The sequence below is a fragment of the Buceros rhinoceros genome, unplaced genomic scaffold, assembly GCF_000710305.1.
Source record: "Buceros rhinoceros silvestris isolate BGI_N320 unplaced genomic scaffold, ASM71030v1 scaffold23703, whole genome shotgun sequence".
Lineage (NCBI taxonomy): Eukaryota > Metazoa > Chordata > Aves > Bucerotiformes > Bucerotidae > Buceros > Buceros rhinoceros.
Genome location: NW_010405700.1, coordinates 5,313 through 16,872, shown reverse-complemented (window position 1 = coordinate 16,872; position 11,560 = coordinate 5,313). Strand labels below are relative to the sequence as shown.

Below are 11,560 nucleotides of genomic sequence, written 5' to 3'. Positions count from 1 at the left end.
TGATTTCTACGTCAGAGAACATTTCAGGAATCTTCAGCTGAAAAAGCATGAACAAAACTCATAACAATTAGAGAGTTTCAAAGAAAATATTAAATAAAATGAAGTACTGCAGTATAGAAGAGACTAAGCTGGTCAAATACTGCCTGTCTGCAGTCCTCACAGAGCGCTTTTCAAGCTGATGGGTACAAGCATAAACCAAACTAAGGCAGTGGTGAGTGTTCTTGATTGTTCTTCACGGAGCTTAGCAAATCGGTTAACTGACAGTCTGGTATCAACATCTAGTATTAATGTATCATTTCTAGACTTGGATCTTGTTGGCTGTTACCAGAAATATAAAATGAATTTCATTTAAATTAAAATGTTTCAGTGGAAAAAAAGGCAGCAGCAAACATCTGCACCAATTAGGCAGAATTAAGGACCACATCTGTGCTGCCGAGCTCGCAGAGGAACACACTGCTGCCTGCGTGACCTGAACCACAGGCTCTGCTCCAAGCCGGGGCCCCATTAAAACGAAAAAAACTAAAAATGCCTGGGCAGCAGAATCTTACTTTCCTTGTGACGCCAAGTTCTTCGATAGGGTTTACCAGATTATTGGTACTGTAATTAGCTGTTTTCTAAGAAATAAATGTCAATGCTGAATTACGGGTTTATTCTCACTACCGACTAAAAAACTGAAAGAGCAACACGAATTCTTTGAGCTGACAGTGGTGTTGGACCAGCTGTGAAGTTAGTCCAGTTCCTGCTGCTCGTTAAAAGCTACCTCAGTCTTTTAAAGTTCCCCTGACACATATTTTCTAACATTCAAAAAAAATAGATTTAAGACATGGTTCATACTTTTAGCTGTGACCAAAGTTCTCTGGCTTCTCTGTCTCCATAATCTTTTTCAATCAAATCCATCTGAGCTTGGAGACGATGCTGAATGAAGAAGGAAGGCCAATCACTCTGCCATTCGTTCACCTAGAAAATATGATACAGAGGTTTGTAATAAGCAATTTTAACATATACATAGTATTAACAATCCATAGATATCAAGTTAAAACGATTGATACTGACACTACGGCCTAGACAACGTTAGCATAACGTACACACAACGCTCTTAGGCATTCTGTTGTGACTTCTGGGGAGTGATGCTCCCTTCCATGCTTAGGTGGGGCTGGCTTTATCATGAGATATAAGTTCTTGCTATTTTCATTCATTCAGATTTTCTTAATGTGTTTTAGAGGGAGAGTTTCAGGCGAGATCATTTCAGTTGTTCCATGCTATACTCCAAAATCCTTCTGGAAATTCATTTTTATTGGGTAACGCATTTCTAATTCAGTGAAAAGTTGTATTTGACAAAGAGTTGGAGATACTGAATGTTCTTCATTTAAACAGGAGAATGAAATTCCACCATGTGCAGAGCCAGCAAATGACTGATTCATCTCCGAGAGCCCTTTCCAACATCTTAGGTGATGTGTTACCTAACGAGGCTGTCTGAAAGCAGTGGATTTTGCCGTTTGAGATGCATAGCATAGGGCTATAGAAGCAACAAAACCAAGACGCAGCACGTGAAGGGATACTTGTTTCATACCGAACAGAAGAACCACATACTTTCAGATTCTTACTGGCTCCACGGTGCCTGCTTGCTACGTGCACTGCAGCAAGGCATACACACTGCCGAGCCAACACGTTCCCTTCGCTGCCAGCTCAGAACGAAACCACGAAAGCAAAGCTGGGATCATACAGCTGAAGGCCAATGAAACAAGGGGTCTCATTTTGTATAGGGGCTTTATAGAACTGTGAGTACACGTTCACTTTCACAGGCATGGAACGTACCTGTGGTATATAACCACAGCACGTGGCTGTATGGAATCCAAACTTATCCACATACTGAGGCTCAGAGCGACCTGCTCCTTTACCTGGGAAGCAAAATAAATGTTGGGAGTTTGGAGAGTCACACACAGTAAAGTTTAGCACAGCAATAAGTTTCAGAGAACAGGCGCACAAAATGAGTTTAAGCAGTAAGTTACATTTACTCCCTGGTCACAACCCTCTCTAAAGGTGAAAGAACTCTCTTAAACTTGAAGGTACTGAATGGAAACAGAGACACAACTAGTTGCAATTAGTGACTTTTCTGTGGACAAATGAGTGGGACATTCAGGAACAGTCCAGATAGCAGACTCACAATCACCTGTTCCAACATTTGAACATGTTGTCATTAAATGTGGCTTATTTGATTCACAGGTTTTGTGTTCTGCCAGTAATTTGACCATCACTCAAAAATAATGGATTACAGTATGCCCACCACTAAGAGCCAAACCTGCCCATCCCTGAAGTCACGGAGAGACACAGCTAGAGACTGGTGGTTCAGAGTTTAACACTAACAAGTCTAAAAGAATGATTCTTTGTATAGCTTCCTTTTTTTTTTTTTCCATTTACATCCTAATCCACTTTCCAAGGAATGGCAGAAGGTGTTTTCATTGAAGTCAATAGAAACTGGGTCACGATCTCACGCTGCTGAATTGCGGTTCTCTTCAAGGGGCAGCAATTCTTGTATATTCTGCTATCTATTGGAGATCAAAAATGTAATCCCCAACATCTTTAAAGGGGAACTTAATTATGTGTTTACTAACTAGGACCATATGCTGTAATAAGGTAATTGTCTCACCAGCAGTAAACAAACAGGAGGATGTCTGTAAGGTCAAGAACATCTAAAGAGATTGTTGGTACGTGAGGCTGAAAGGTTTAACTGACACGAATAAAGACGAGTCCAAATTTTCAGTTTGACTTATGAAACATTGATATCTCTAACTATCGAATATTAAAATTATTTCTTACTACATTTCACTGCATAATTTTATCCACAAAAATGAAGAATTAAAACAAAATAAAGAATTAAAAATACATTAATTTAGTTTTATCAAGGTTAAAATAATATGTTTAAAGATTATAACAGTAATTATAGCTCCTGTGTATATACTGTACATATGAGAAGCATGGCATAGGGACAGAAGGGACATATCTCATGAAATGGTGTCCCAGTATTAACTTTAATTATCATCAAAATTATAACACGATACTGTACCACAGCCACATGAATTATTTCACTTTTGGTTTAGTATATGATACCAATACTGTACCAATTGTGTTCCCCTCCTTTCTCATTTTCTCTCCAAGTTTCTGGTTATAGAGATGAAGATCTGCTATCTGCTCACCAAGCTTTGAAGAATATCTGCAAGATCAAAAACCAAAGCAAAACTGAAGTAAGGCAAGTGAACAAAAAATTACAGGGAAAAAAATCTCAATTAAATATAATCAAGTATATTTTTGGAAAATATAGAACTTTAATCAACCTCGCAAGCACATAACAGGGAGCAAATGACTCTGAAGAAACAGGTTGTAACAGGTAATGAAATGAACATAAGTCAACGCTCTTGCAAAAAAGGTGAATAGCACCCAGGGCTGTATAACCAGGAGAGAGCAGGAGGCTCAGGTAATCCTCCTCATCAGCCACTCGTTAACAGGCAGAGGACAGAACACGGGATCTACTCTGGGGCCTCACACTTGGAGATCAGCTGAACAATAAGCAATAAGGATGGCAAGGCTAAAAAGAAGCCACATGCGAGGACTGAGCTGGGGTTGCTTAATGCAGAAGACAGACAACTAAAAACCAGTTAAAATATTGCACAAATACCTAACCAGGAGCTGCAAGGATGGAAACTAGTTTCTTCTCCGTGCCCAACATCAGTAGAAAATAATGGGTTTCAAAGTGCAACCAGGAGACTGAGGTTAGACATTAGAAAGTCTGTTCTAGGAGCAGAGGGATGGCCTAGAATGGACTGGTGACGGAGGCTGCGGAATTGCCATTATTCTGCCAATAAAGATAGGCGGGTTGGACAAAGGACTGCCAGAAGAGCCACAGGCAATACTGTGTTCCGAGAGAGGCCCGTAACGAAGCAGCTGACTCCCTGGTCATTCAGGAGCCTGTGACTCCTGAATTACAGGTTCAGGTTGGTTGATGGAAAAAAGGAACTTCATGTTATCTCTCCATTTAGTTCTTCCTCAGCCTAGCGCCTTTGTCCTTGGTGACTGACTTCAATCGCACTTGAAGCTTACACACACTTAGAGAAGCAGAGCTTTTGAAGACACAAGAGCCTGTTTTAAAGAGAACTGATAGGCTGGGAAAAGAAACTCAAATGAAAAATCTCACGGGAGAAGGATGGGCTAAACTCAGCCATCATCACATTCACTTTAGTAGCACCTCAGCGCTACCAGAGGAGCACAGAAAGCTCTAGGCCAGTGCTAGCACACCATTTCTACTGCAGGTAGAGGGTCGGGGAAGAGCAAAACATGGGGAAGGAGCGTATACACACAATATATAGATACAGACCATATTTTTTTCTTTGATATATAGACACGTAAGACTCACAAACGTGCCTCTTGACATAGCAGCTCTATCTCCAAGAGAACAGAGAGATTCTTCTCATTAAGTTTTCTGACTTGTAGGATTTCTACAAGCAGTAAAAAACTACAAGTACAAAACTTGTATTTTTCTGATTGTAGGATATAAGAAAATATGCCCCAAAATATAGTAAAAAGATTAAGAGAAACACAGACATACCTGCTGAGGTGCTTCATCTTCAGGTACTCCATGACAAACATCACTCCTCCTCCAGGCAGGTCGATCACTTTAATAGGCTGAGGCACTCTCACGATATTGGTGTTCTGAATAGCTTCCAAACTTGCCATTTCCCCTTCAAACATTTTTCTAGCCTGTCAAGGAGTAAGAATACCTTTGGGCTAAACTATGGATGTCTGCAGCAAGTTACTTTGGAAAACTTGTTTACAAGTTTTGACAAAGGAGTCAGCTCATCTTGCTAAAGGAAAGTCCACGCAGGGAGACTTGAGTGCCTTAGATCTAACTTCTTTTTTTTCCCAAATTCATTCCAGGATAGTAGATATATCACATTTCACCATGATTTCCAGCTGCTTGCAGAGATACAAAGCTACTCAGATATAAAAATATCTCTGAGGATAATGCCCAAGACCTCCTCCTTCAAAAGCACCCGTGTGCTTAAACTGGCTCCTCTTTCCACGCAGGCCAGTGGCCACCAGATGGAGATGACAGTACGGACATTAAGCCTGAACACTATATTTCTGAAGTAAAGATGCTGTTCTTCACAGCTTGCTTTTGACATTGATAAAGCAAATTTGTGATGGTGTTACAAAAAAGCAATTAAGTATTCATCTAGTAAGAGAAAAGTCAAGAGCTTGGCCTGAAATACTGCAAGAATTTTACTGCTAGAAATACAAAAAGCAAGGGGGAAGTTTGAATCCTCCACAGCTTTAAAAATAAAACAAATTCTAGCACTGGCTAAACCTCCCGTTTCCTCCCTCCCACTATTCCATCCTCCCAACTGAAGCACAACAGGGAATGCAAAGCCAGCTTTAGGCTTGTCCAAATTCCAAACACTCAGTGACGGCTCTGTACGTAGCCCCCTTTTTACATATTGCAATGCCAATTCCTGCGGTTGAGGGTTATCACACCACATTACGCCTCATTTTGCATTAATATATATGCAAAATAGACTGCAGCTATACAATTGATATAAAATAGACTACGGCTTTTAAAAGAAAACTGAAAGGAAAACTGGAATATTTAAAAGTCAGCCTGAAAATGCAGCACTCTAAATTATTAACAATCAGGTGCTTTTAAAATAAAAAAGCTCTCTACATGCAATAACATTAGTAGTTAAATATCTGCTAGCATTAACCTGAGGTTTGTGGTTGACTTTAACAAATACTCGTCCAGTGTCTGTTTCATAAGCTTGGCCTTGGCTAATGTATCCTCCTCCCGAGACTCCAAATGCCTTCAGAACGGAAGTTTTCAATTCTGTTTTCAGGATTTTTTCCATGGTAGTTTCCAGGCTGCTGCAGCTGCTTTCTGCTAAATCCGCTGCAAAACAAGATTAAAGGTCTGGGTCCTTCCTCCACTGTCACTCAGCTATGAGGTAGAAAGGACCACCCACCAAAAAAAAAAAAAAAAAGAAAATAGCAGCCAAAAATCAAACAGCAAATGCACAGATAACGTTTCAAAATGTTTTGTTTCCCATTCTAACATATAGGGAAGAGAAGACCACACCCCAAAAAAAAAAAAAAAAGAAAATAGCAGCCAAAAATCAAACAGCAAATGCACAGATAACGTTTCAAAATGTTTTGTTTCCCATGGTCTTTTATAGCTATACTTGAAAAATAAAAACCTTTAGAAATATTTGCTAGAATAAAACTGGGAGGTGTGTCCTGGGTCCTCTCTCAGCTCTGCTGAGAGCTGCTGGTATTTGTAGTTTGGACCCGTTTTTCTTTTTTAAGCTCTGTGCTCACATTGTCATTTTCCAGCCAATCCACTGGAGGGAGTCCAAACGCAACAATACCCGCTGCACAGGGGGCTGGGCTGGGCTCATTTCAGATTTTCAAGCAAAAGCAAGCTGCAGTCCACAGGGATGTCATTAAATCTTGCTGCTGACCGTAAGTCAGCCCCCAGAATACGTGAAAAGGTTGGGTTGGTGGGTTTTCTGGCTGCTTGTCATTGCTTTGTGACAACGGAACTCCAGTTCACATCACTGAGGTCTTTAGAATGCTTTCCCTTCTTGGGACACAATTTCACCTCTTCTAAGAGAGAGTCAAAAGATTTTTACTGCCTGAAAGTGCCCTCAAGCCACTGAGACAGTAAGGAGCTCAGGGCTGGGCATTATCGAGTGAAAATTCACAGCGCTCAGCATTGAATCACAGTAAACCAGTGCACGCGCACTCAGAGCGACCTGACTGTGGCCATAGATCTTGGACAGTCTGAGGCAGTGAGTTAATATGACTGATAGCGAAAATGCCAAACAATCTGAATTTCAGGCTGTATGAAGCCCTGAAGAGCACCCTACTACTAGAATAATGGTCTCCAGCTGCTGAAAGGAGAGAATCATTCCCTTGGTTGCAGTGGAGCACCTGGGGAAAGAATAAAGTTTTTGGCAACAAAATAAATGACAATAAACAGAGACTCTTATTTCTGTATAGTGAAGGACACCCTAATTCATTTTTCTATTGACCTAAGGGGGAAGAAAATAATCCAAAAGGCCCACCCCCAACTAAAACAAACAAGGAGAATGGATCTTCAGCCATAATATTACTAGTGAACCCAAAATTTTTGCTGTCTAGTACACCATGGACTTCTCTCCTACGATTTCCAGTGAAGATGCCGAAGTTACTGACTGTAACACTCCTTTCAGCATTCCCACATTTTATTTTGGTTAAACCACAAGCAGGACTGTGCTAATCCAAACATACTGCATCACTTACATAGCAGCAAAGAGGCAGGGAAGCTTTCCGTTTGCCTTCACGCTGGATCGATATTTAACTAGTAATGCTCAGGTGAGATGCCTCATTTCCTAGTGGTTTTGTTCACAGTCAAGCAACTTCTAACACTAGCATTTCGAACACTGCAAGTAAAATAACTCAAAGGCATCCCAGGTGGGCTTGGAGGAACAGAACACTTAAAACTACCCCTGGCAGTGAAATGTGCCACCATAAACAATTCAGCACCATGGCCGTTAATTCCTCACCCTCTCACTGATGCAATTACAGAGGACTTCTGTGAGTGCTGTTGGCTTCCTTCGAAACCTGGCCTCAGGGTAAGGCTTGTAGTGGAGCTTGTAACTGGCTAATTTCCCAGCTCTTTTATTCTTGTTTTGCTCACAACTGCTTCTAACGTGTTTGTTTTCAAAGGCGGTCCAGTAGTCAGAGATCCGTGTGCACACCGATCGCTTACTTCTCCTTCGGGAGTAACTGCATCTAAAGAACCATAGGGAAACGATGCTCACAGAACAGTGTAAGCCAAGAGCAAGAAAAAACTTTCCATCATAAAAACTCTCTTCCTTTTAGAAGTTTCTCAGTCAAGACTTATCCAAGGACAAATAATTCAGAGCTTCTTTAATCCTTTGTCTTCAACATAACTGCACAGGCTGTAGCTCTGTAAAAGGTATCAATCACAACTTGGGAGATTTCAGTGAATTCTTTTGATATTTCAGTGAATCCTTTTGAGCTTTCATTTTAAAAATTGTGTAGAAAAGTAATTGAATATTATTTCACAAAGAGAAATAATAAAGCTATTATGATTCTGGTGTGGCTTTAACATTTTCCCGTTAAATCTTTTGTCACGATCAGTGCCTACAGGACAAGCTAATTACACACCACTGCCCACCCGCTTTTACTTCTCCTAGAACAGTCCAGCATCAGTTAAAACCACCAGATCTATTTTGAAAGAGCAGTGAAGATGAAAGGCAGGAAGAAAAACAGTACTAGAGTGCAACATTCATAGCTGCAGGCAGTTTCTGCAGAGAGCAGCAGTCCAGGAGAATGAAAACAAAACAAACAAAATCACACTGAAATGAGGGGTACGTACGAACTATAAACAATTCAGCAAAAATACAGGTTCTTGCAGAGCAGTTCAAACTGGATGTATTTTCACAAGTAGCACAGTCAAGCCCAGAGAGGTTGTGCAGCCTCCATCCTTGGAGGTTTTCAAGTCCAAAAACTTAAGTACCCTGAGCCATCCTCACAGCTCGTCCTGCTTGAAGCAGACTGAACTACAGGACCTCCTGAGGTCTGAACCAGCCTACGTTTTCCTACCGTCCTAACCATGGATTCCAGATGGCCAAGTTTCCCTTTCCCAACTCCTCTCCAACAGAAGCTGATGTTACTAAAACTATGCATAAATCATACCCGAAGCCACTTATTAATTCCCTAAGGAGTTCATCTCAAAGTTCAGCTTAAATTAAGGAAAAAGATATAGTGTGATCTCTTTTTCAAACTATTAAAAATAAATGCCTTGAGAAGTGTTAATCTGTGTATGCCACACACGTATTGTGATCTGTCCTGAGAAAAGACTTAGAAACAACTTGACAGGATAGTACGGGATTTTTTACAATATACAAATACACGTACACTGATTATTTAAGAAAAATTCAGTGGTTCTTCTCCCTTTTTTGTTGTCTAAACAGGAAGTCAGCAAAATTAAGATACAGAACCAGTAAACAGAGAAGGAGGGTACAAGGAAACACGCTCCCCAGATTACAAATATACAAGGAAGCCAAGGAGGAGGAATACATGAGAAAGGAAAGCAGGACACGTTAGCTTTGAACTATGAGATACAGAGACAAGGATAACAAAGGCATGCCTAGAACAAGTAATGCAACAAAATGATTAAAGAGAATCCTAAGAACTCCAGAATATGTAAGGAAAAAAAAAATTACCTTATAGAACTGCAGGTCCAGCAGCAGCCTGCCTTCAGAAGAGAAGATTCCATCCCCTGCTTCAACCGATTCAACCACTTCAACCGATTCAACCAACGGGCTCCGTGGTACAGCAGAGCTTGCTGTTACATTCCAATTGCATTCCTCCCTACACCCCTTCTGGTTTTATTTTTAGCAAAAAATAGCTTTGAAAAAGTGAGTATAACATCCCTTAAATTAAAACTCTAAATACGATTGTTTCTATTTTTGTAACTTGCATACACAATTTTCCTTCAATCACAAAAATATTTTGATTCAGTTCTATTAGGAAAAGGTGATCTTTGAACACTTGCCATTCATCACTCAAGTTTACGACTGACAGAAAATCCACCTTCACTTTCTAATGATAATAAGGATTTAGGTATTTTAACAAAATAAACACAATGATTTGCTGAAGATTTGTAAACAGAATTACTTTGTTAAATAACTTCTATACTTTATTATGAAAGCATGTGGAAATAAACAGTTAAGGCACCTAACCAGACCGACTGCTGGCTAAAACTGCCCAGCATTTCTTCCACCAGCTGCACCAAGCAGCGTTACCTTTGGGTGAACAGGAAAAGGCCATGGACATGGTCCCACCACTTCACCAATGTGGGTACAATGCATAAGGTTTGAAGGCACAGCTAGGACCTCAAAGAGATGGTGTAACCAAACAACACAGTCTTCAGTGACACACTGCTCCAGATTAAAATCCACAACCATGTTCCCATCAACACCTTCGATGAACACAGCTGTCTAACTAGGGACCTTCAACAGGTAGAGCAAGTAGCTCCCCGAGAATGAACACAAGTTGCAAGGTTTTAATTCAGAAGACAGAGACAACAATAATCAACTGGAAAACTTTTTATTTAAGCACAAGGTAAAAGGAAAAGCTATTCTACCAAGCAAGGCTTTAAAGCTTTTTGTAGCAAAAGTTAAACAGCCAGTGAGAAGAGTAGTAGAATTAAGGAAAGTTATATGAAGTGATAGTCTTCTCTAAACTTGGTTCCAATTTGTATGAATAACTGCAAAAACAGCAACTAAAAACCCCTCAGTAATCTGCCAATATCCAGTGGAAAACATTTTTAATAAATTAAAGTCATTGCCAAACGCTCCAAACACGTTAGAAATCATGCACCTCTCTCACCTACCTGGTACGCGTGCACTGAAATACCATACCAGCCTACATCAGGAAAAGCACAATTTTTAGTATTACCACCTTGCAGGTACAAGAAAGAGCCACTCTGCAAAGCTATCCTGAAAGAAGTCTGACAGCGGCGCAGCTGCTGCTCTGTGAGCGACGGCGTAACCTCCTTTGGCCTCATGTCTCTTATCCCAAGAGCTACACAATGCACTTAGTGGGGGCTGCAGAAAAATGTTAGCTTATGGCACCTGTAGCCTCAGCTACGGAAGATTTCTCTGAAGCCTGTACCACGACCAGAGGGCACTGTCCTGTGGGCACCTTGTGCCTGTGGCAGTGATAGAGGACATCCTCACAGGATGGCTCTGTGTGAAGCGCCTGACCTGGACAGGTTATGAATGCGCACTCTTGGACAAAAGCATCATCCATCAGAGCACTAGTTCTGGTGAAGACAAAATTGCTGTAGAGAAGAGCCCACCGACTGGCAAGCACAGAACAGCCAACAAGAATGCCACAAGGCACTGAAGCGCACATGCCAGGAAAGATCATAAGCATTTTCACACACTTCTTGTAACAGAACAGGAAGCGGTCTCCATCCAACAGAATCACATTAGCACAATGAATAGCAAGTCCACATCATTTTTCACAGTTCCCGTTATACAATTTTCCTGCTGTCTTTCAAAGTATTTTGTTAATGTTGTTCTCATGCACATAAGTGGACATGAAGAGCTGAAAGAGTCTGAGCAATCTATCATAAAGGGGGGGAGGGGAACAGCAAAAAGCAATGAGCAACTTTTCCAGCCATCTCCTCAGTAACAGAAAAGCAACTTTCCATTTCACAAACAATTCTTTAATGTTTTCCATTAGAGTGCAAATGCAAACCCTGGTATTTCTCTACTGTGAATCACAACTGGTCCCTAAGAGAGAACTTCTTCCAAATTTTTTTCACTTGGGTGCTTGACTTGTATCACCTTGCCTACTCCCCAGCATACAGTGCTTTCCTGACAGCAACAGACCTTTTGTGCAACTGAATAAACTCCTTCCGTCCAATATTTTCCTCATAAAGTTGTTCCCAACTATCCTAAAAAGGGATGATTATGTTACACTCGGTATTCAGCAG

General features: G+C 40.7%; 1 protein-coding gene across 1 annotated transcript in view; it reads right to left on the bottom strand.

The window, feature by feature from the left end:
• Positions 1–5,894, bottom strand: part of FN3K (fructosamine 3 kinase) — a 6,292-nt gene extending 398 nt beyond the window's left edge. The window contains exons 1-6 of the mRNA XM_010133849.1: positions 5,754–5,894; positions 4,601–4,752; positions 3,120–3,211; positions 1,816–1,898; positions 835–957; positions 2–37 (exon numbers count right to left, since the gene is read on the bottom strand). Coding sequence (XP_010132151.1) covers positions 2–37; positions 835–957; positions 1,816–1,898; positions 3,120–3,211; positions 4,601–4,752; positions 5,754–5,894 — 627 coding nt within the window. The remainder of the gene's footprint in view (position 1; positions 38–834; positions 958–1,815; positions 1,899–3,119; positions 3,212–4,600; positions 4,753–5,753) is intronic.
• Between the last annotated feature and the right edge of the window lie 5,666 nt (positions 5,895–11,560).